The sequence below is a fragment of the Cynara cardunculus genome, assembly GCF_001531365.2.
Source record: "Cynara cardunculus var. scolymus isolate 2C chromosome LG 9, CcrdV1, whole genome shotgun sequence".
NCBI classification, from domain to species: Eukaryota; Viridiplantae; Streptophyta; class Magnoliopsida; order Asterales; family Asteraceae; genus Cynara; species Cynara cardunculus.
The window spans coordinates 13,847,965-13,873,371 of NC_037536.1; the positions used below are offsets into that span (position 1 = coordinate 13,847,965).

At 36.3% G+C, this 25,407-nt stretch overlaps 3 protein-coding genes across 7 annotated transcripts in view; 1 reads left to right on the forward strand and 2 right to left on the reverse strand.

The window, feature by feature from the left end:
• Positions 1-2,706, reverse strand: part of LOC112517902 (protein HUA2-LIKE 2-like) — a 16,399-nt gene extending 13,693 nt beyond the window's left edge. The window contains exons 1-2 of the mRNA XM_025125294.1: positions 2,118-2,706; positions 713-789 (exon numbers count right to left, since the gene is read on the reverse strand). Coding sequence (XP_024981062.1) covers positions 713-789; positions 2,118-2,240 — 200 coding nt within the window. The 5' untranslated portion in view covers positions 2,241-2,706. The remainder of the gene's footprint in view (positions 1-712; positions 790-2,117) is intronic.
• Positions 2,707-6,374: 3,668 nt separating this feature from the next.
• On the forward strand, positions 6,375-10,722 carry LOC112518015 (probable glutathione peroxidase 5). The gene is made up of 6 exons (XM_025125522.1): positions 6,375-6,573; positions 6,676-6,752; positions 7,190-7,251; positions 8,983-9,101; positions 9,179-9,346; positions 10,396-10,722. Exons 1-6 carry the CDS (start codon positions 6,517-6,519, stop codon positions 10,426-10,428), a joined length of 516 nt encoding a protein of 171 aa, XP_024981290.1. The 5' UTR covers positions 6,375-6,516; the 3' UTR covers positions 10,429-10,722.
• A 2,817-nt stretch (positions 10,723-13,539) lies between these two features.
• LOC112518593 (DUF21 domain-containing protein At4g14240) lies at positions 13,540-21,639 on the reverse strand. Of its 5 annotated transcripts, XR_003069810.1 has the most exons (14): positions 21,296-21,639; positions 20,528-20,604; positions 19,295-19,378; positions 19,108-19,221; positions 18,810-18,893; positions 18,511-18,582; positions 17,733-17,800; positions 17,099-17,186; positions 16,920-16,993; positions 16,150-16,498; positions 15,505-15,551; positions 15,324-15,408; positions 13,759-13,946; positions 13,540-13,698 (listed from the first exon to the last, which is right to left on the reverse strand). XR_003069810.1 is itself a non-coding variant. In XM_025126346.1 (13 exons), exons 1-13 carry the CDS (start codon positions 21,537-21,539, stop codon positions 13,902-13,904), a joined length of 1,431 nt encoding a protein of 476 aa, XP_024982114.1. In that variant the 5' UTR covers positions 21,540-21,639; the 3' UTR covers positions 13,540-13,901. The 5 variants fall into 5 exon arrangements, 4 of the variants coding, with proteins under 4 accessions (XP_024982114.1, XP_024982116.1, XP_024982113.1 ...); XM_025126346.1 differs by having other exon boundaries at positions 13,540-13,946; XM_025126348.1 differs by lacking the exons at positions 13,540-13,698; positions 13,759-13,946 and having other exon boundaries at positions 15,222-15,408; positions 21,296-21,382; positions 21,452-21,459.
• Between the last annotated feature and the right edge of the window lie 3,768 nt (positions 21,640-25,407).

Below are 25,407 nucleotides of genomic sequence, written 5' to 3' on the forward strand. Positions count from 1 at the left end.
ATATATTTAATAATTTTTGTATCTGCTTATTTTGTTTTTTAAATTAACTTTTTATGTATTTTTACTACAATATATATATATATATATATTCTGTTTTTGTGTATTATGCTCACATGTGTAACTTTATACATACATATATATATGTGTGTGTGAGCATATGTATATTTTCTGTTTTTGGTGTATTATGCCAACACATACTAGTGCATATATGGAAGTATGTTTGTTTTGTTAGGTGTTATGCATCTATTGTTTGGTTTTTTGGGGCTTATGCAGCGACTGCTTCGAGGCGTACCTAATGGAAAAACGCCTCGAGGCTCGTTTCCATTCTTTAAAACCTAGAGTTTATATCAAAAACTTTTGGCAAGTATGGTGATAGAACTCTTCATCCAGACTATCAATTCCATGGTCTATTCTTGCAAGAATCAAGCAGCATCAACATGTTATTTAACTTTAATGTTGCAGCAAATTGTCCAAAAACAGCCTGAGCTACTAGATCTCTAGAAGTATATTAGACATTCAGATGATCTCACTCCATCCCCTGTAGTAAATAAATTATGACATCTAGCAACAATGATGTGGATTTGCAAGAGATGAGTGATGATGCAGCATAAAAGCAACTAGCAACAACATGACAACACCAGATCTAAAATCACAATGGCATGATAAACTCCCAAGAGTCCAAAAACCCAACCCTACCCAAAAGTGTACTCACATTTGCTGGGTTCCAAAGAAGAAGACTAGAACTTTTTTCCAATCAGCAGAGTACCCCCACTTTTCCGGTTCACTCACCTGCAACCATCATATAGATTTAAGTAAGCACAAGCTTCATACTACCAATGTCTTTGAGAAATAGCTACAAGACACGAAGCATATCAATTTGCGGATTATTCTACAAAGCATACTAAACCTAGTAGCAGGCAAAATACCAAATCACAGCGAGTACTGTGATTTGAAATAGCGGTTATCGTAGTGGTAAAACGGTGGTCGGTTCATATAAATATTTAGAATTATATCATATATATATATATATATGTATGTATATATCATAAAATATAAATCACCTAACATATTATGTGTAATCAATATAAAAAAGAAATTCACTAATAGACTAGTAGTCCCAAGAAAGAAATTCACTAATAGACTTAGAATGATGTTGGAAGGATTAAGGAAACGTGGTTGAATGCTTCAATGATGTTGAAAACCTAAATCTTATTTATAATCTTTGACAGGTAAAGATAAATAGATATATTAAATGGTTTAAATCATCAAAAAATAAGTCCAAGTCCAAAATAAATGCCCAAATCATTTAAATAGGTGTAATATAAGTTGGTTAGACGGAAAAAAAAAGAGCCCAACCACAAACAGCAGTCATGCGGACTGCTATATTTGTAAAAAGCAGCCATTTAGCGGAAATTGCACCGCAATTCTGGCATCGCTATTTAGGACCGCTATTTAACCACCGCAATCTCTTCCACGACCGGGAACCCTATTGCACTGCTATTAACAGCATACTACTCCCTTTTAAGCCATTACAAAGAAACCTAAGCTTTATTGTTGATGTCAACTAGCACTACTGCAAACATTAAAAAAAATGGAAATGGGTGATCCAGACTTCGCCAAGACTAATCCCATGGGAAGTCGCAACTGTAGGCTTCACCCACAGCCTTGAGGTAACTCTCCCAGTGGCTACAAGCACATACGTAGATGGCAGGATTCGACCCGGGTTGATTTTATCATCTTTGTCTTTATCCACCACACTACCACCCTTGTGGTAAAAGATATTGGTTTTGTTGCAAACCTAAACATATTTGGCCTTCTGATCTCACAATATATCAAACCACATAGTTTGAATCTAAGAGTAGGTCTTTGACATCCAAAGAGAATATCGAGCCGATAATCATCACCCAAAAGGCCAGAACAAAATATAAAGTAGTGCATTATCAACATCTCACTCAGATCAACAGAAAAACAAAAATATAAACGCATATCACTAACGATTCAAATTAAGTACATATATGTTCAACTTACGGATCAGTACGACAAACCCTAAGTCAATACGCAATCAACACACTTCAACTACACAAGTTTCCAAAAGTAAAAGAAATCGGCTAACATACCGTAGCAGGCCAAGCAGGGAACCCTTTCACCTTGGCAAGAACAAGATCGCCAACCTTCCACTGCCGACAAGCGGCGGCGGCTGCGGCGGCTTTACTGGCACCTTTTCTCCGACTCGGCGCCATCGAAACACGAGTAAAAGAAACCTAACCTACTGCCCCCAATCAATCAAATCAAAATCATGCGGTATTACGAAACCAAGAGCAACGAACTTATCGCTAATATTCCACTGTAACGGCTGCGAAATCGCCCGCCCCAAAGCAAGCGGCTTCGAACTCTCTAGGGTTTTCTAGCTACCAAATAGAGAAACAGCATACAGGCATTGAAAGATCAATTGGCAACAAAAATGAGGATTGTACACAGAATTTGTAAATAAAAACCAAACTTTCAACATAAGATTACGATTATCAAAAAGAAGTGATGCAGAACACCAAAAAACACCCTAAATTTTCGACTGTCACTGTGTGTTAGATGATGAAACCCTAAAATCTCCAAAGAGGAAGAGAAGGGGCTTTGTGTGGGTTCTGTGGAAGAGGGGGATTTACTTACGGAAGGAAACAGATATGAATTTGGTTAAAAGATGGGTTAGTGCTAATGTGCACCGGGGTGCGTACTTTTATGGAATAAAAGGGTGCGTGGCCTGTGCTAACGTGAGCGGCGTTGGTATGGATACGGGTGCAAGCAGCACGTGGCCTACCGACTCGTCATCGGTCATTCATAATGATGATGGACTGATGATAAAATGCGCGGTCCGGAAAGATTCGCGTGGGCCTAGTGGGCCTGGTCTTATAATGGGCCGCTTAATCTGGCCTTTACTTTAAGCCCACTATCATGGCCCATTAAAATTAGGGGTACAAAGGTCAAATAGCATCTTCTACCGATCGGTAAAAGTTTTTTCTTACCGCAAAGCCTTTTGAGAATGTTTTCATCGTTAAATCCAAAAGGTGAGTCTCTAAAGCCACTACGACCTGGGCTCTCAGTCACGTCCTCGTGTCAGGAACCAAAGCTAGATCTCCATACGGGATATTGCATGTTTAGCAGCAAGAAAGATGATTGAAATTCAGTTAACTTCTCTCAGTTGACGATGGTCTGCCTCCCAATGTCGATTGACAGGTAGCAGCTCTAACTTCACTACTTGGGTCTTCATCTCTTGACCTTTTTCTCTGAAGTAAACATGGGTTAGGCTAGACTTGATTAGGTGGGGGTGACGATGAACATATTTGATTGGGTTCTGTTATGGCTGGCCATTAAGTTGCTCGTTTCTCTCCAACATGTCGGTAAAGATGTGTTTTGTCAGAAAGACCACTGCGTATAACATGTATTCATCGTTGGCAAAATCTTGTGTTTGTATATATTTTTTGTGTTTTTATTTTTAGTGTGTGGATGGAGTTAAATGGGTTTTAGTGTGTATGAATCCACGTTTTAGTGTATTTTTAGTGGCGTGTAAGGGTGTTCAAAATACCACACTGCCCGTATAAACCGCTCGCATCAACCAAATTGTACAGTTTAAAACTTTTGCAGTACGGTTTGAGGTTTATTTTGTTATATTGCATTACGTGTTTTATTTTGAGGTTTTGAATTACTCAAATCGCAGTTCAAACTGTACAGTGTAACATCTTACAGTACCATAAATGTTCGATATCAAATCACATACACAAAAAACAAATACTAATAATGAAGTATTTCAAAAAAATTATAAACGATAATTATTATAAATATTATCTTGTAACATAAACAGATAGACAATTTCATATGAATATCAGTCCACTAAATATTTATCTAAACCCTAAAATACGAACATGTGCAGTGATGTTGTTCGATTATTTAAAATCTAGATGGGAAAATAAAATGTATATTTAGGGACCGTTTATCAAACGCTTACTCAGGTAAGTGAACACCAAATCACATTACTTTAACAAATGAATATGGTAAGGACCAAAAATTTTACCCGGTAAGAGCGAGACAAAGACCAAGTGTCTTACCCTGTAAGTGAGGGCAACGACTCTTACCACGGTAAACGCCTACCGGGTAAATTGTTGCATACAATACCGTTTCAGTGGTCTAAAATCTTACCTGATAAGTAAATAATGGTGTTAAATTTTACATGTAGGCACTTACCGGGTAAGTGTTTGGTAAACGACTCATTACATTATTCCCAATCTTATTTAGTGCATAGTAAACATGTAAACTCATAACGTCTTATTCAACATCTTTTAAAGTGATTAATGGCTTATTTACACCTACAATTACTTCATAAAACCGACTTTCGTAGATTATTCACTTTAACAAAACGAAAATGGCGAACACAACCCCGTTCTTCTCGCTAGCCATTTTGACCATCTCCTTTGTCATGGTTCTACAATTCAGCAATGCCACACCGACACTCACCGACACCACCATCAACATTGTAAATCCCTTTTGCAACATTGCAGAAAACAAAACACTGTGTACTTCAATTGTCAACGGAACCAAGACTTGGCGGTCAGCAACCACCTATGCTATATCTGAAACCCTAAAAATAGCAAAGCAAGGGAAGCCGATATTTGATGATCTCGTGAAAATACTCCATGACAGTAGCATATCAAGGATCTCAAAAGAATCGACTAGACAGACTTGTAATGAGATTTACGATTTTGCCATCGAATGTCTACAAGGAGCTCTGGACGACCTTAGGCACGGGTACCTAGACCGTTTGGCTACAAAACTTTCGTCCGTCACTGGACCATCCTCAAAGTGCACTACTTTGGTTAGTAAGGTGGGTATGGATTTGCAAGTGTCTAATTTTTTTTCAAAGCTGGCGTTGTATTCTAGAATTTGCTTGTCCATTGCAAAAACCATCTAACCGAAATAAAGTTTTGATGATATAATTCATGTTTGATGATAATACGACTGATTTTGGTCATCGCGTATCTGTCTGTTTGTCATTATTAGTGTATTTTATTTAGCTGTTATGACTAATGTTACATTCCGTCACGGTCTGTAAACATATATGTTTATGTAGTTTTTCATTATATGTTTTGGCCTTTTTTTGTTTTTATTTATAAAATTAAAAAAATATTTTTTCTTTTAAAAACCATAAAAAATACACCTTATTTTCGTCTTCAGCATGTAGTTCGGTTGACAAAAGGGGGGCGTCGACTTTGCTCAAATACAAGACAAGACGGGTTCGATCCAGACCTGCCAACTAGCCTCAACATTTAAGTGAGCCAAAAATGCCCCCCTATTGTTCTTCAAGATGGGTTATGTGCGGGGCTAATTCAGGTTGCCGATAAGCAACTTTTACCCCAAATATACCTTGTTTTTTGTAACCAAAATGTATGTATGTACACATATACTAGTTGTATTTTGGTAATTTATCGCTACCCTATTATAATTAAAAATTATATTTAATGAAATAAACAAGAAATTATAATCATATTAAAATAAACGCATGGTCAAACATGATTAAATTACATTACAATTCGTTCAAATTCCAATTCCAACAGATTCCGTTATGTAAATCAAAACCACCATATATTTTAAATATTTGAGGTCGAGGTCTGGTATGAGAGGTACCCCCATCATCAACTAACAAACTCGAGGATTCCCAATTAACTCAAGGATACTTCGGTCAAACCAGGTCATAGTACCAATTTTCAGTCAGTCACGTAGATGATTAGAATCTATGGATTCGTTAGGAATCAATAGTCGTTGGCTGGACATAATGCGATGGGATATATAAGAGAAGAAGACGAAATGAGGGGTACAACCTCCAATTTATTTTTCCCCTGTGTCGATAGCTGGACTCAACCAATTCAACACATAACAGAAAGAGGAATTAGAAAGCGTCACGATATAATACCATTTCTGGTATTTGAACCATTGACGTATCCATGTCAGAGACCTAAACAATTGGAAAAAAGCCATGCACCCCATCCTTGGTTCGAGACAAACGAGGAACCCCGTCTCCGATGGGTCAAGACCCGTTCCCATGCCTATGTTAAACGTGATTTATGAGTGAGTGATTTTGAAATTAAGGGGCGTTTGGGATTGCTTATTTGAAACAACTTATGTTTTTCTTTAAAAACACTTATCAACTTATTATAAGTCAGTAGGCTTTAAATTCTTCAAAAACTCCTTATTACCGGTTTGACACCGGTATAAGTTGTTTATCCAAACACTCCAAAATGCTTATTTTTAATATTATACCGAAATAAATCAATAAGTTGTTTTTACTAGCAATCGGTAACGTCTCTCGATGTCACAAAATTCCCTAAAATATTTGGATCAAGATCAACCCCGAAAAAGAGCTGCGGGGAGAATTGGAATTGGGGCTGATCTTCGATAGAAATCGGTGGATTTCTCCTCCTCAGAAATGATCGATCATCCATTTCTTCTTCAAAATACATCTAAATTTCAAAAATGGGTGCAACTTCATCTATCGCTGGCAAATCATCAGTTCATGATTTTACAGTGAAGGTATTTATTTCCACCCTTTTTTTAATCCATTATCATCATAACCATCAAACGATTCGATTTTCGAATTTCTTTAATCCACATTCATTCGATTTTGAAATGCAGGATTCCAGAGGAAAAGACGTGGATCTCAGCATATATAAAGGAAAAGTCCTGCTTATCGTCAATGTTGCTTCCAAATGGTTGTTTCTCGTATTATCCTTATCGTATTTACATAATGTGTCTTTTAAGCTTGGATTTACTCAGTTTAGGGTTTGAATTTCGTGTTCAAACGATGTTGTTTTTGTGATCGAACATTTGCTTTGTGATAATTCAGCTTCGAATCTTCGATTACTCTAGTTTAGGGTTTTGATTGTTTCAATTTCGTGTTCAAACGATGTTGTTTTTGTGATCAAACATTTGCTTTGTGATAATTCAGCTTCGAATCTTCGATTACTCTAGTTTAGGGTTTTGATTGTTTCAATTTCGTGTTCAAACGGTGTTGTTTTTTCTGATCGAACATTTGTTTGGTGTTAATTTAGCTTCGATTTACTTAGTTTAGGGTTTTGATTGCTGAATTTTGTGTTCAATAAGCTAAAACGTTTCTGATCAAACATTTGTTTTTATGATAATGTGACAGCGGATTAACGAATTCAAATTACACCCAACTTACTGAGCTCTACAGGAAATACAGGGATAAAGGTATCAACTCTTCCATAATTTTGACTATTGTTTCTTTTTAAAGTATCTAAGACGTTTCATTTGCAAACCGTTCCATTCTAACAAATCATACAAACCAATCTCTGTCATCATGGAACCATGATCACAATGAATGAACCTTATCAACTTTCATATATATATAGAGAGAGAGAGACTGAGGATCACGTGAGACCAGCCTGTTTTCATGAGATCCGTGAGAATTTTTTTACACTTGAAACTTCACAGCCTTCATAGCGTTTTGCTAAGAAGTTTCAAGTGTAAAAAAGTGGTCTCACGGATCTCACGTGAACTCAACCTTATATGATATATAATTTGTCCAAAAATATCTCTATTGTTTCCTAATACAAGCATTGATTATGGTTTATATAGTTTTGTTAGAATTAAATGGTTTGTAAATGAAACAACCTGTATACGTCAAATAAAACAAATGAATGATTCTAGCATTTAACAAGCTACTCGAGATTGAATTTGTTTATCTCGAGTTGGAGACTTAACGAGTCAAGTTTCATAACATTAATGTTTAACTTTGTTAGTTCGAAAGTTTGATCGAGTTTTGAGTCAAGCCGAGCTTTACATGCCTACACTTTTTTCGATCAATAGAGAGGAAGGAAAGTCCATGCAAAGACTTTGTTAGCTTGCTATCTCCATATGTTCATAAAAATACGAGCACAATGTCGAGCTTGAGACAACAAACGAGCTTGAGACACTTGCTATAAGAGAAAACGTAATTTTGGGAATACAAAGTCATCCATGTTAACACTATTTATCGCGTGGGTTATGTTAAATACTAGTCATCTAGTTCTATAAATGCATCGTGTGTGTTTTGGTGTCTAGGTGGTAGGGGTCAGGTTATTGATGTGAGATGGGTCGAGAGTTCTAAGACAATAAGCTGTAAAAGGACACGTGTATATATTTGATAGAAATGTGATATCGAAGTAGGCAATGAAGTAGCCAAAAGACATGGAAATAAGGGTATCATTTCAAATCTTTTGCCTAGAGAAGATATGCCTTATTTGTAACTGTTCGGGTTGCAAAATAATCAAATGCGTTTGGCAAATACAGACCATATTCTCGATTATTTAACCTCTATATCCATTAGAACATTCTTCTCTCTTCAATGACTCTTTTTAGAAAGTAACCTGGAGGGGTTTCACACGTCTAACATGATATTGTAGTCGGGCTCTGCTCTACCACCTCTAAAGACTCGAGACTCAAACCTATCTCCGTCTATGGAGGGGGTGTTGGGATCCGATGCTAGACACAAACTCTTTAAACTTCTATATATTTTGGAATCTCCTTTTTCTTTGCAGAGGCTCTTAGAATAATTTGCAGGGGTTCCGTACTTCCGTATACCTCAGATATAAAGCACCATAACCTGAAGGCTTGTGCACTTGGTATTTAGAGGGAACTGGACTTGATTTGATGGAACTGGACGGCAAGAGTGAGGTGGGTAGGTGAAAAAATTGTGAAAGGTTTTAGGGTTTTAATTTGACATGAGTAATTTAGTAATTTACCAATCTTGTTCCACCTCCCTAACCTTTGTACCACTTATTTTGATTGGACACCCACTCAGCCCTGTCTTGCCCCAATCTTATGTCGTACCGAACATAACAATAAGTTTTTGCTTTGTTCTGTCTTGTCCTACATACCAAACTCACGTTATTTGTTTCAATGGAGTAAGTTTCAAATCATGAGTTAGAAAACTTGAAGCAGGTTTTGAGATACTAGCATTCCCATGCAATCAATTTATGAATCAAGAACCGGGGCCGGTAGAAGAGACCGTCCAGTTTGTCTGTGAGAGGTTCAGCGCTGAATACCCAATTTTTGCAAAAGTAAACGTTTCATTCATTTTCATCTTTACGTCATGGGTTCCGTCCTAGGATTTGCTTACATATGTTTAATGAATCAGGTAAAAGTGAATGGCAAGGATAGCGAGCCGTTGTATGAGTACTTGAAAGCAAATGGAGGTGGATTTATGGGGACTGCTATCAAATGGAACTTCACAAAGTTTCTAATCAGTAAGAAAGGCAAAGTAATACGTCGAATAGGTTCAAGAGTTGAACCATCAACCATTGAGGTACGTTTATGTGTTACTCCCTCTGTCTAATAGTAAATGTCCACGTTGAAAAAGATAGGTTTAGAAATGTGTAATTATTAGAGCATCTCCAACATATTCTCCGAAACATAGAGAAGTGGGATTTTGGAGATTTTTCCCTACTTTTTTGCTCCACCAAATCTCCCAAAAGTTTCTCCAAAATGGAGAAAATAGGAAAGAGAATGCTTAAAGATCTCCAAATTTGAAGTTAATTGTATCATCATTTTAAATAATATTTATTTGATATTCTATTGGGATATTCTGAACCTATTGAATCATTTTGGTAATATAATTAATGTCACAATCTTCGAAAGGGAGAAATTATTACAGTTGAATGTGATTCTTTTATTAAAGATTTTGACTTTTGGTTCTCTATTTTGGAGATGCTCTTATACTTTTTAATCAACCAAACAATTTTACCATGAATAATGGTGAGATTCATGAATTGAAAATAGTCACTTAAAGGGCTGTTTACCAAACCCTTACAGGGTAAATGCTTATCGGGCGTCACTTACCTTACCGAGTGAGCTTGGCAATGACCAAGAATCTTACCTGGTAATAGACATAGCAAGGACCAAGAGTTTTACTCGGTAAACACCTTACCGGATAAAAGATGTTTACCAACAATCCATTTTGATAGCCAAGAATGCTATGCGACAATGTAAGTGAAAGTGGTGACTTTTGTCGGTAAGTGCTTACCCAGTAAGCGTTTGGTAAATGGCCCTTACCTTATCAAATGACATTCTTGTCCATCAAAAAAGATTGTTGGTAAGCTGTCTTTTACCGGGTCTCAGTCTTCTCGCTCATTTGCCGGGTAAGATTTTATGCCCTTGTCATGCTCACCCGATAAGGTAAGTGACTCCTGGTAAGCGCTTGGTAAACGACCCCTTACTTTTGGAAGTGGATACTTATTTTACAACAATCTACAATAGAAATGGAACCAGTTATTTTGAGACAGAGGAAACATATGCAAATAGGAAATGGAGTCTACATTATCATGGTATATGATTTGTTGCACTTTTCTGATGCAGGCTGACATCCAGAAAGCTTTGGAAGAGCCCTAATGAAAACCAGCTGATATCATAGGATTCAACATTTAGACCATTTGTCATCTGGTTTTGGTATTAAGAAGATGAATGAATGGTTTGGTGAGATTCCATGTTCAAGTAAGTTTGATTCATCTGTAAATTCAATTTTGTTGCTCCAATAGAAAAGGTTTTTTCTGATCATGCTACATAAACGCTTATTTGGTTTGAACCCCAGGCCCCAGCACGCGTATCTTGTCGGAATATTTGTATGATTGTGTCCAATCTTTCTGAATTACGACGATGACGAAACAACTACTAACTTAGCAAATATAGTCGTAAGGGTGTAAACAAGTTGAGCGTAATAATTCTTGAGGTCGAGTCAATCTCGAACACAAAATAAAACTCGTTTAACTTAATGAGTTGAGCTTCATAAAACCAATGTTCGATTCGGCCAGTTTGAGAGCTCGATTAAATTTTCCGAGTCAAGTCGAGCCATTTGAGCATATTCTTTTTCGAGCCAAACATGCTCATATGTTCATAAACAATACAATAACAATATAAAGCTATAAACCTTGAGCCAATAGATGAGTTAATTGATCGCGAGTATGAGCCTGTAAACGAGCATCGAGCTCGAGCTCAAGCATGTTATAATTTTTTCGAGACTAGCTTGAATAACCTACTAATCGACTCGGCACGACTCTTTACACCCCTATATAGTCGTCATGGTGTCAGGGGTGGATCCACTATGGTGCATGGCACGGGCCAGCGCTTTGTTCCTCCCTCGTAGTATAAAATTTTATGGGTTGTAAAAGGTGTAATTATTATTTTGTTGGATGCAACCATATATTCCTTGAAACTACAATAAGAACACAAATTTCTCTTGGTATAGTTGGCTTACATGTTCTTTTCTCCACTTCGAAGCACTGGTTTGAATCCCGTTTGTGCATTTTCTTTGTTTTTAGGTTTTAATTTCAGGTTTATTTATACTTATGAAAAAATTGGGAGAAAAAACTTGAACTCAAAATCTCACATACAAAAAGCAAGAAACTAACCAAGAGACCAATGATGATTTCGTAAAACAAATCGATAATTTCTTATTTTATAGTCAAATGGTGCCATCAATTGAGGTTAGTCTCCATCTTATATTGGAGAAACAAACGACCACAATTGTAAAACATGGATCATATACAGAGGCCAATAGGAAATATCGTAAGACCTATATGCCTAAGGTTTTCATAGCTGTTGAGAGTTGCAAGCCAATGACCTTCGATAGGAGTACTTAAGACGGGGGACTAAGGTAGCAGGTTGGATTTGGGGATGGTAGCTAGGTAGAGTAGTTGGACAGGTTGCTGATAGAGGGCCGACGCTCGTAGCTTTGCAGGTGTTTTTGGATTTGCTTGTTCTGTGTGTGGGTGCATTTTCCCTTTTCTATGTTTTAATGCATCTACTCATTATTTTTGTTTTCCGTGATTCTTTCCATCATATCATATCCTAGGAATTGTGACAGTTGTTGAATAATTAAGAGACTCTTATGATGTAGTACAAAATAAAATATAATTGTTTGGTAATTATTCAACATAAAATTAGGACGGTTAATGGTTAAAGGAGACTCAAGATACAAAATCGTTCAGAGAGTTTTAGAACCATTAAGAGACATTTTTTTTTTTGCCAAACAAGATTCACTTCTTCGCAATTCAAAAGTTGTCTCTTAATGGAACTATTAAGAGATAAACAATTCAAATGTTGTCTCTTAATGGAATTATTAAGTTATAAACAACCAGCCTCCATCTATTTTCTCACATTCTTGCATAAGTTGGGAGACTTCACATAAGCAACTGTTCTAACCTGTTGGAGGTAGAGATAAGGCCTTCGTATATCTCACTTCCTCATATCCTACTTTCAAGTGGGATCAATTGGATCAAAGTATTAGATAAATCCAATCTAATCCAATAAATAAGTTCTATTTACTCAACAAATTTCCCCTCCTCTTTTGTAGCGGTCTGCACCCACGTGACTAGAGGGACTGGAAAATTAATAGAGTACAAAACTTATCTTCAAGCGATACCTTGTAGACTCCTTGGCAGATCATGCCATGAATGTGCAATAGCAATATATGATGGATGGAGTCGGATGACAAAATCCAAATTCAATGTATGATTTGATTGGATTGGATCCACCTAAATTTAGATTTCAACCAATGAACACCCCTGCCCTGGCTTTTGAAGAAGTTTTGTAGCAACAAGCAGGTAGTAGGAAGAGCAAAACCAAACCATACTAGCCTTTTATAACCGTAAAACCAAGCCATACTAGCCATGGTTGACAAGATCTGGCCATAAAGCCAAGCCATACTAGCCATGGTTGAAAAGATCTGACCACAAAACCAAACCATCCTAGCCAAACAAGCAGGTAGAGGGAAGAGCAAAACCAAACCATACTAGCTTCTTCTAACCGTAAAACCAAGCCATACTAGCCATGGTTGACAAGATCTGACCATAAAACTAAGCAATATTATCCATGGTTGAAAAGATCTAATCGTAAAACCAGACCATCCTAGCCAGGGTTTGAAAAGATCTGACCATAAAACCAAGCCATAACTAGCCAGGGTTGAAAAGATCCGACAGTAAATCCAAACCATCCTAGCCAGGGTTGAAAAGATCCGACCGTAAAACCAAACCATCCTAGCCAGGGTTGAAAAGATCCGACCGTAAAACCAAACCATCCTAGCCAGGGTTGAAAAGTTCTGACCATAAAACCAAAACATACTAGCCCTGTTCTAACCGTAAAACCAAGCCATATCTAGCCAGGGTTGAAAAGATCTACGCAAAATCAAACCATCCTAGCCAGGGTTGAAAAGATCCGACCGTAAAACCAAACAACAACTAGCCAGGGTTGAAAAGATCCGACCGTAAAACCAAACCATCGTAGCCAGGGTTAAAAGATCTAACCGTAAAACAAAACCATACCAGCTCGTCCCGATTCGAGCATGGTAGGAAGAGCAAAAGAAGAGAGTATGCCAACACTTTTCTTCTTACAATGGCTTTCTTTCCTCTTCTCTGCAAGGTGCTTAAGATGAAACTGGAAGGTTAAAAATAATCAAGAAATTGAATTTTATTTCTAACGGTAAAAAATAATCAAGAAAACCCGTCTTTTATTTATTTATTTACACGTCTCTAAAAACCACAACAACGAAAAAAGTGGTACCTAACAAAAGACATTGAAAACAGACCCTAGAAGAGTACAAAAAGCAACTGGTTACCGTCCTGCTTCCTTCCTGTATTCTCCAAAACACGGCAACACTGATGGATCCTGTAAAACCTAATTAGCAAAAATAGAAACAGGAAAAACTGTTTTTTCGTTTTTTTTTACCTATTTAGCTTTCCGCCCTTCGTGTAAACGGTCACAACCCTGGCAATAAAATTTTGCATGGTAAAGGGAGAATAGATTGTTATTCTAAGTAGCTATCTACTTCTACTACCACCGAGAAAGGCTCCAACTGTAGCGTCCCAGATTTAACCGATCAACGCTGGTGGTTTGTCCTTGTCTTCTTTGACTCCCTGGTAAATTTTAACAACAGATTAATTTGACAATTCACTTGCACCGTACAAACTAAACAAACCCAGGATACATAAAAAAAACGTAGGAAACCCAGGATACATCAAAAAAACGTAGGGTCTGGGGAATATAGGATGTAGATGTACACAGTGAAAACAGGAAATACTAAAGCTGACTAATAGTTGAGGGTCACGGATGCATAAATAAGATGTGAAAGGGAGGAAAGACTAACACCGCTTCTTTCTAACGTAGGACTTTGGTGCCCCCTGGCCACCCGTCCTCCTTGCCTACCTTCTATCAACTCTAAACTCCCTCCCTCCCGTTTATGTTAGCTACACCCCCCTTTCACATAGTCTGCCACCCTAGTCCTACGTTTCCGAGAGTTCCTATCAGAGATTGATTTAACAATCAGTACTTTCTCTGTGCCCAGAAAATGAGACGTGCTACTTTGCAACCTGCATTTGTAGTGAATTCTAAACGTTTTGAGTTTGATAAGTCGTTGATTTTGATGACAGAAAGTCCAATTGTACCTTTTTTATCGAACATATCATTCGTGAATTAAAACTATGGACAGGCCAAATCATCGAAACGAGTATGGAACTAATTTGCACCTTGCATTATGCTACAACTTCGTGGATGACTTCTACAATAGTCAGGACTCAGAATGGTAGTTTTTTTCAGTTTTATCTACTGGATTTCTTTCTTATAATAAGACCCATACTTTCTTCTATGTTATGTCCTAATGTAATTAAATAATTTCAAGATAACAATCACCAAACATCGTAGCAACGGCCATGGATATAGGCAAATTGTGGAACAAAGCAAAAATTGGCTTAAGTTTTCCGTTTCCTACAGTTTACTACTGTGTGTTTGTGGGTGTTGATCCAAAGACAGGTGTTTGAATGCAACTCGATCGATCCATATATGCAAGTATATGTTTGTTTATAGTAAGATGGATCTTTAGTCAGAAGTCTGTAAGATTTAGCTTGTAAACTACTTCCTGAAGCTGAAATATACCTTTGTAAACGTAAACAAGATTGAATGAGCAATTTATCTACCAATTTGCATTTTACCAGATAGGCTAGGTTCCAGTGGAATCAGCTTTTTTTTTTCGTGAGAACGTGAGATAAAAGTGAAGGTAGTGTGAACTGTGAAGGTGGTTTGTCGTGACGAACATGAAGATACCTTTATATTGTGTAATGTAACATTTTGTAACACATTTGAAGACGATGTTAGAGCTACAATCTTCACGCAATATAGAAGTATCTTCACTTGTTCACACCATCTCAAGAAAGTGAAAATTTCTCAAGTGATCCTAACTGTTACGATATGTATATCACAAAATTAATGAAGATGGTGCCAAAAATGATTTGACGTACTGTGGGTCTTTGAGCGGCTAGCCTTCTGGTTGAGGGAGTGCGGGCAACAAATGAAGCAGCAGCTGCTGCAGCAGCTACACGTATTCTGCAACGGTTCATTAAGCACTTTTTAGTGAACTGGAAGAACCGAGTTAGATTGACTTAAAAAATATCATAAAACGAGGGGATAAAATACACACACCTTTTATGTACATCTACATATACATCAGTTTCGTCAACAATTTCCTCCTGCATCAGATACGGAAACAATTTAGCACCTTGGTCAGAAAACGTGGATCAAGTTGTGACAAAGGTTAACATGATATAGGCTATGTTTGGCAAACCAACTTATAAACTAGATGACAATGTAAAATAACCTAAAAGAACATGTTGAAAAATTACTCAATTCTAACATAAGTGGCATAATGGGAAAAAAGTGAAAAAAAATCCTGTTGTACTTATTGAAAACCTATCTGAAATAGCTTTTCAAAAACCTAGTTGTGTGGTTGTTTACCATTAAGTCTTGTGCAAATTAATCTGTCTGTATAGATTGAAAAGGTTTTTTTTATGATGGTTTTTTCATAGATGGAAGGAACATGTTTTTAATTGGGAGGGGCAGGTTTGGAAAAACTTGGCTTTCTGCATAAATTTCCCCCTAAAAGTTTACTGAATAAACCACTTTCTATATCATTAAGCCACAACCAAACGGTCATGTATAGCTGAGTAAGCTGTGAGTCTCGTTAAGGTACTAACAAACAGGCCCAATATGGCTTACCAAATAGGGTTATTTAATAAGCTTATAGTTGCCAAACATTGCCATAATTAAGAAAAAGAGCCAGTAAGTTACTTGTAGAAGCTCTTCAAAAACGTCTTCCAGGGTGATGATGCCAATGACTTCTCCATCTTCAAGATCTTCAGCCGTACATGTTAAACTTTTTGTTATGCCACCAGTATGTTGCACGGTCGGCTTCAAAGTCTTCTCAACATTGACCACAAAATCTAATTCTTCTTCAAGCTTGGGCAACAATGGTTTAGTTAGTTGTGAATGTCCAGTTTCATTTTTCTCAACTAATTTCCGATCACGGACATCAGCAGGCAGAGGCTCCTTGCTTTTGACTTTAACTACGGCTGCCATATGACTGCTACCTTTCTGAAACTCATTAAGGATGTCGTACAATGGCAAATCTGCTGGAACCCTGGAAGATAAAAATAAAATAATATAAAATAAGGCCTAAGGGGGGGTTAATCACTTTAATAACCATTTCAAGGGGGGGTCACAAATAGCCAACTTTTCCAGATTTGCTCGCAAAATGGTTTTCCGGATTCCTTTTTTTGTGAGATGCAATTTTCCGGCTTATCCGTACAAATCTCGACTATTTTATTGGGTAAAAGTACAGTAAGTACTTAGGGTTTGCGAGCTCCTTAGTTTACCAGATGACAAATGACTGTTTTCTAATAGGGACCAACCAATAATGCCATCTCGCAAAAAAATGTTTCGTGGCTATTTTGTAGCAAACCTGAAAAAGTTGGCTATTTTATGATGGTCGCGCTCTCCAAAACGGCAAATTTAGTGAATAGTGATTAACCCAGGCCTAAAGTACCCAAATACAAACTTGCCTGGGGATTTTCCTAATGGAAACAGCGCTAACTGGAGTCTCTGTTTCTGCCCTAACTGTAAGAAGGCTTTTCACCTATTAGGTGAAAATAGGAAGGAAACCCCACTTTACATAACATGATGCTAATATATGTCGTTGAAATAGAAAAGTCGAAACACAATGCAGATTTTCAAAGCATACCAGTAGGAGTCCGATAATGTTCTTGGGATTCCCAGAATAGACAGGAACACGGCTATGGCCTTTGGCAAGAATTTTCCCAATTGCTTCCCTACACCAAGCACACGAAAACTGATAAGAGCGCAAACTTTCTAATGTGCCCGTAGTAATCAAATATCGCCAGAACGAGAGAACACAAACAAAGGTGAAGAAATAGCTTCCTGGTGTTAGAGGCAACTATTATATGGTAATTGGTATGTATTATAACTGAAGAAAACCTGTTCTACATTTTGAAATTTGCAAACTGGCTTCCTAAAGTCAAAATAAATTTTAGAGGGGTGATATTTATATAATCCGAAGTTGAACCTAAATCAACTGTAATGCCTACCAAGGTGAAAAAACTAGAGACAGGGAGAGTGAAGGACATAGCAAAAAGAGGTACTACCCTAGAAATATCCCTGGTTCTTTTTCAGTCATAGCTGGAGAAGACATATCTTATTATTCAGCCTACATGATTAAAATATAATAAATATTGGGTGAATATCATATAAATCACTAATCCTTGCATACAGGAGCCTATAGCTTTCTTAGTTCACTATGTTGACTAATAACAGTCGGAAAGAACAAGAAGCATGAAAGACCCAGTGGTGGAACTCACCAGTCCAATTTTGAATTGACATCCAGAGAGAATGTTGACTCAATAGGTGTCATGGCCTCCTCTGCAGTCTGCATAAATTCCCATATGGTATATCAATATCCTCATTTTACATAGTGGGCAACTACAACCAAGCAAAACAACTTTTTAGGGTCTTATGGTAGTACTCATTCATGTTGTCACATTTTTGCTAACCAGGCTCCATGTTAAGTGTCATTCGAGTTGAAATCTTCTCATAAGAATCAGATTGTATTGTTTGATTGATCACAAGAAGGAATGGCTACAAAATAGGCTTAATTTCGAGAGGCAGCCATCTCTCCAAAATGCTATAGAAAACTAATAAATTGTGATTATTCTCCTTGCCTCCTAATGACCCCTCCCCCTTTTATTATAACATACTGATAATTAAAAAGCTAATTTACCCACCCACCCCCCAAAAAAAAGGAAAAAGAAACTTATTCAAAAGTTCAATTATCTTTTACTCCTTGTGATCTACGCTTATATGTTTTCCAGCCCTTATCATCTTCCCATGCTTGCCAAGCTTAGTTATTCAACTTGTGTGACACCTGAGTCGACTAGCATATCAAGTTGATTTAGGTTCAATCGAGTAGGTTTGCATGTGGAGTCAACAAATGAGTGGCTCATGCCTTCCAAATTCATGGATATCAACCAAACAGATAGAGAAATTTGGCTAACAGGAAACGTATCTAGAAAACTCGCATTTCTACAGGTAACACAAGTGAAAGAAATTTTGCAATGATATATTTACTGCAGAGTATACCTTCTCCGTCAAGTCAAGTGCTCCACTTATGATGGTAGTCTCATCGTGTGTAAGCTCACCCCCTTTACCAGCCTATAATGTTTTTAGAGAAAAACAACAAAAAAGAGAGTACAAGTTATAGTAAAACAAACAAACTGAAATAGGATAGTATGTCCACTATCTGCATAAGAACTTCCTTAGTGTTGAGCTAAATGCATTGGATTTTAATGAACTGCAACCGTATCTCATGGTTGTGTGTGGATATAGGCATATGGCAATTGTTAACTTTACACCACAAACGACCAATCAGGAAGGTTTACCTCTTGGCCATGAATGGAGACAAGGGCTTTCAACTGGGCACGCCGAAACAGGGCATCATTATGCCCAATTAAAACATCTAAAACCTGCAAATATGTCAACCCTAATATAAATGTTGGCATGCCTTTTCTGCAGAAGTTATAGAAATTTCAAAAGGTAAAAACCAAACGGCCCCGGTATATCTCACAAAGAGGTAAGGTCTGGGGGTAGGATGTATGCAGACCTTGCCTCTACCTCATAGGACAGAGAGGTAAAGAAAGACAAGCTAAGTAACTATTAAAGCCACTTACACAAAATTACCTTTCCAACAGGATAAGCAATAGGATAGCAAATGATCATCAAAACTCGGACAAGCCCCACAAAATTAGCACCCACAGCAAGCCCATATCTTGTTGATATTGCTTGTGGTATTACCTGGTATAATATGATACTTTTAGTCTTGATCATGTAAAATATCTTACTAAAGCAATAAGGATCCGATAAATACCTCTCCAAAAATCAGCACAAAGGTCACAGACAACACCACTGCAACTGCCGGATGAAAAATCTTATCCAGGTAAATAGGAAGAGCCTGCAGGGAATTAGAATGGTAACTCAGTTAGGTGCTGTTTGCTTTCTAGAATGCTGAAGTCCGGAAGCCTTATTCACTTCTTTTATATTGATAAGAGGTGGTGCTGAATTCCGAAATCATAATCGATAAGACTGCTTGTCTTGTAAACTCATAAATGTCTGAATGTGTGTAGTTCTCTATTTTACTCCTCATGCTAGTATTAATATAGAGAGGTATAGACATATAGCATCGCAATACATGTGAAGCCTATATGTTGTACATTCGATAACTAAGTTCACGGTTCAGATTACTATTTGCCCAACCTGTAGTATGACATGTAAAATAAAAAATTCTATCGTGTCTAATTACATTTTAAATTTAGGAACTTCCTCCTTTTCTTACTGATAGGAATCTTATATTTGGAACTTGCTTGCTATAGTAATTATTATCAATGGACACAACAGGTGTCAGGCTGTAAGCATTTTCAATGGAAACCAAATAATAAATTTTGCCAATGAAATTACCATGTTATGCATTAGATCTTTCAACCAACATACTCATTGTTCCTGTCGTTCAAGTTTCATAACCAATTAAGCACCAGAATAAAAATAATTATCCTTTCTTTAAAATGTGTGCCAAGATTATGTAGTCTTTGTACAGAGGAGAATAGTCTAAGCATGAACACTAATGCATACACAAGAGAACAGTCAGATATATGCAAGTTACAATGTCAGAACTCATTTCCAAATTTCATGTTTATATAAAAGTGTACAGTACTTACCATAAAATAACCAAAAGTAATAACTTATGCAAATCAAATCATCAAATACATGAACATAAACTATTAACATTTTCCTTTCACTATAAAATATCCCAAAGTTAGAGTCAATTACACCGATTACATGATAATCAATTCCAGGTCATAAAAAAGCTAAAAGGATACTAAACAACAAAATAAACAAAGCTATTCCATCACTGGACAAGCTAAAATCATTCACTCATGGAAGTGCAGTGTCAAAGGGCATCGGGTGCATATGCAGAGGTATTTGTGAAATCATGATATTTGATACATGGATCATGGATACCAACTATTGTCCATGCTACCATATGACATAAATTCAGTTCAAACTTGTTATCAACATAGAGAATAAGCATTAGCTGTAAACCCACCTCCATTGCTGCAGCATTACAAAGAAGCAATGTTACAAGAAGTTGGTGTTGCTTTTGCACAACTGGTAGGATAGCAGCTGCAAGAAAAGCAAATATTTGAATAAGAGTCATTTGTCGCAAGGTACTTCGAAAATGTCCAACCAAAAGAAGTAAATAATATTCTTATCATTAAAGAAAAATATTTTGTGAAATAAAGTAACATAGTACGGAAAACAATCAGTTTACCCCTTGTAGGAAATCCCTGCATACATCCTACCCCGACCCTACACTTGCCTGGGACATACTGAATTCGTTTTGTATGATAAACACGAGTAACATAGTGATCGTATGGATTGCAAGTTTGAGTTGTAATGATCAGTTCTTGAACGTCTCTTGCATGCAAAACAACTAAACAAGTTTGGGCTATCAAATTCAGAGGTTATGAGCAAGACATAAAGCTCATTTGCTATGAATTTTTAACTGAGTTATTCAAGTTCTAATCTCCCTGCATCTACAATTCCCATACCAACAACCAATCCCAAAAAAAGGCGGCATTCAAGTTTTCATCATCTGCATATCGAATTGAAAGCTTCTCATATGGCTAAACTATAGAGAATTTATAAACGCCTATAATTTACCCTCAAGAAATCAAAAAATCAAGGTCCACCTACCACATAAAACGAGTTAGGTATACTTGCTATAACAAATATCCTAATAACGGATCATGCAAAATTATCCACAGTTTAATCAATAGTCATAGACGAAAACGATCAATGCAAAAATTTCTACCTGCTTGCTTCTTCTCTCTGTTCGTACCACTCCTCTGAAGAATCTCGAGCTCAACAACTCCAAGAGACATCAATCCCAAAGTGAGACCTGACATGATTCCGGCGAAGAGTACAAGAAGGCAGGAAACTCCGGCATAAACAAACCACCAAATATTACCGAATTCAATATCGTTTGGATCCGTTACATAAGACTTCCTTGAAGCTCCGGCACCAGCGGCTAGCGCTAGGGTTAGTATATTCAACATTTTGTACTTAATTTCAGCGTGAATCAAACTATTACACAGCGTGATTTTGGATTGCAATTCTGATGTTCTTCTTCTTCTGTAGTAGAGTGAGCAGAGCGAAAGCGGTTGAAGAAGAAGAGACAAAGAGATGACCTCTGTGTTGAGAAATGAAAGCAACACATGGCTCCGTAGTCCGTACCCCACCTTCTCAAACCCCAACCGCAAAACGCGGGCTGGGCCCCACTCACGGGCTTTTGAAAGATTTATATTACGCGGTTAAAAATGGTTATTACAAGTAATTTGTTTTTTTAGTAAATTATAATTTGAATGGTTTGATGCAGAATGATTAAGTGGTCAAAATGATTATAGTATAAAATAAAATATAATTTTTTAATAATTGTTTATAATAAAATTATGGTGCTGAATGTTTAAAGGAGGCTAAAGATGCAAAATCATTTGAAGGATTTTAAAACCATTAAAAACAATTTCTTTTTGTCAAACAAGATTCATCTTTTAACGATTCAGATATTGCCTCTTACTTGAATTATTAAGAGATAAACAAATAACACCTTAATGAAATTTTTGAAAGCGGGACATGAACTTTGATAAGTCTAAAAATCGTTCTTGTTGTTCTCATTTTATTAAGAGGCAGGGATCTTTTCGTCCAACCATGTTTTGTCCCCTTTTTTACACTTTTTTTCTTATTTATATAAAACCATCACGATAATTAACTCTAATATAAATCACAGGACGAATATGTCGTACACCTCTGATCAAACTCCCATTGCCACCTCGTCGATATAACTCACCATCTCGGCCAAACACCCTTCCCTTCTGCACCTCTGGCGACCTGCATAGCTTCCCCAATTCCCTACAGATCACCAAGAACTAAGGTTCCTTATTCTAAAGGATGTTAAAAAATTTCGTTAAAATCATACTATAAGTTAAGGGTTGTGTGAGTAAAAATGTTTAGATCATTACAATTTTATAGAGAATATTACAATATTTATATACTACATTCTGTCCTAAAAAAAAATACCAATGAAAATCGTTCTTGATGTCTCGTCAAATCGTCGTTGATATGTCAAATTATTGTGATTTCATATATATAAGATATAATATTATAATATATGATTTTTGTTCCCCAAATGGTATACATGTGGGACCCATCCGTACCTTATAGTCAAAATCGCTCTAAAATAGTTGGAAGACGATTTTTATGGTCATTTTGTGAAAAATCGTTGAAAATTGGTCATTTTATTAATATACCATGTATAAAATAGTCATTTTGGGTAATTTCTTATGTACAGTTTTCATTAATAAAAAAATAATTAAATAATATTTTATGTTTTTGCATATTTTATTTATTATAACAAATAAAATAAAAAATATATAATATTTATCTTATTTAATTATTATTTTTTTTGTAAACCGTGTTTTTCCGCCATAATCTTCTAGTAGATACGATATCCCACTTGTAATAAAAAAATATAGAATTAAAAATATATAATATAATTGGGATGTTGACATCATGTAAGACGCATGAGGAGTGAGGACTTGGACCATATCAGACGGTGACGGTAACGATAACGGTGACGGTGAGCAGGGTAGGTGAAGGTAAACCCGGGTTGGTGGGAAATTTTAAATTTTATTTACTAATAGCCCCTTTACATTTATATATTTACAATTTAGACCCTACAGTTTGGAGATTGTATTTGTATCAAGGAGACAATTTTTACCAAGGAGTCGTTTATCAATGGTATCTGAGTAAAAGTGATCATCTTTACTTAGCTTAATGAATAAGATTTTCGGTTATCATAATGACACTGTAAGATTGTTGGCAAGAGTCATCATGTTCACTTCCCAAATAAGTCTGGTCATTGTCATACATTTTACTAGGTAAAATGACTGTATTAGAATGATTAAGAGACTCTCATGATATAGTGCAAAATGAAATATAATTGTTCACAATGGAATGAGGGCGCTAAATGGTTAAGAGATGCTCAAGATACAAAATCATTCAGAGAGTTCTAGAACCATTAAGAGACATATATTTTTTTGCCAGATAATATTCACCTCTTACCGATTCAGATGATGCATCTTAATGGAACTATTAAGAAGTAAAAAACACCCCTTAATAAGTTCATGGTTTAAATGTGAAAATATTTAAAGAAAACATTGCATGCAATTCGTACTTTTACGTAAAAAAAACTTCTTACAACTGAAAGCACTTTCGACAAACATGATATGCAATTACTGAACATTATTGTAACTTTTATGAATGGTGGGAAATTCCCGCTTCTCTAATAATTCAACTTCGTACAGAGACGCTTGGACATGTACCAGTCCTTGCCAAAGCTAAGTGTTTGTCCCGACTTAGGGGTCGTTTACCTAAATGCTTACTCAACAAATACTTACCATTAGAAGTCAACACTATAATTTATTTTATCAGATAAGATTGTAGTACATTAAAATGGTATCGTATGGAAAAATTTACTCGATAAACACTTACTCGGGTAAGAGTCGTCACCCTCACTTACCGAACAAGACTCTCTACCTTTATCATTGCTCTTGTCGGGTAAGATTTTTGACCTTTGTTATGTTCATCAGATAAAGAAATTTACCCGGTAAACACTTACCAGGTAAGCGTTTTGTAAACGGTCCCTTGTTAACACTAAATTGATGTCTCAAAATTTGTATTTTTGCACAAATGTTGGACAACTTTTCATACCAGTAACATGTTAGTCAATTAAATGTTCCATGTGTCCAAAAATAAACGTCGACAATGAAAAATATGCATAGTCTTAGGAATATGTGATCATTACACTTTTTAATAATTAAAAAAAAAAACAATTTTAGCTTTAGCTATAAACAAAAAATTTGACCATCTCATAATTAAGGGTACAATGGGAAAGTAGATTTTTACTTTCGAAAGTGAACATTTATTTTGGAACATAGTGGTTCAAAACACATAACAAGTGTACATCGTTTAGGAGAACACATGAAAACACACCTTGTATGCTGAATGAAATAGAAATTGAGCTGATTGTGCACGTTACTACTGAACGAGAGGAGATATATTCAACCTTGGGTGCGAGCTCTCCATAAGGTCGCTTTCAACCTTGCGTTAATCAAGGTTGATCTCACCCATGGTTTAACGTTGATGTTGAAGGCAAGTTTGAGCTCGCGTTTAAACCCGCTGGGCAGAGGGGGACTGCTAAGCGAGATCCCAACATCGCCCCTCCTTCTGGACATGCGGAAGTGAGCGCAAAGTTGAGGAACTCGCTTTCGAGCACAACCGGCTATGGTTTATACCAGTCCACACTTCATATTAATCCTAAAATTGAGGTGTTACAATCAAGATTTAAATGTTAAAAATGAAACGAAGATTTAATTTGATGTTGGATTTGATTCAAATATATTTAATTCGATTTTAGATTTAAATCACACATATTTTGTCAAATAATAAAAATAAGATCAAACAGATAAGACTAAAAAACTTAGAGTCCATCTTGTCGTTTTCAACTTTACCTACCAAATCTGGACATATCTAGATTTAACCTACATTGACGAAACTTTATAATACCGAAATAGCTGACTTTTTTTTTTGTTATAAGCATTTAAGGAAACGTTTAAATAAAATCGAGCATGTATGAATAAATGATGGGAAAAGTTAAAAAAATCGGACAAATTTTCTCATTTTGAATGATTTAGTCTATAAACTATTTTTTGAATGATAAAAACATTAAACTATTTCATTTTAAACGATCAAGTCTTCAAACTATTTTTTGAATGAAAAAACCATTAAACTTTCACATATTGAATGATTAAAACCCTGATTTAAAAAAAAAACAAATAAAACATCGAACTTTATTAGGCTCTTAATTTA

Excerpts from the sequence above, each read along its gene's own strand:
- LOC112518015 (XM_025125522.1), top strand. The coding sequence starts at position 6,517 with ATGGGTGCAACTTCATCTATCGCTGGCAAATCATCAGTTCATGATTTT. Across the intron at positions 7,252-8,982 it reads CAGGAAATACAGGGATAAAG|GTTTTGAGATACTAGCATTC; the intron begins GTATCAACTCTT and ends AACTTGAAGCAG. Across the intron at positions 9,347-10,395 it reads TTGAACCATCAACCATTGAG|GCTGACATCCAGAAAGCTTT; the intron begins GTACGTTTATGT and ends TTTCTGATGCAG.
- LOC112518593 (XM_025126345.1), bottom strand. The coding sequence starts at position 21,539 with ATGTTGAATATACTAACCCTAGCGCTAGCCGCTGGTGCCGGAGCTTCA. Across the intron at positions 19,379-20,527 it reads GTAATGCTGCAGCAATGGAG|GCTCTTCCTATTTACCTGGA; the intron begins GTGGGTTTACAG and ends AATTCCCTGCAG. Across the intron at positions 16,994-17,098 it reads ACATTATCGGACTCCTACTG|GTGAAAAGCCTTCTTACAGT; the intron begins GTATGCTTTGAA and ends TTCACCTAATAG.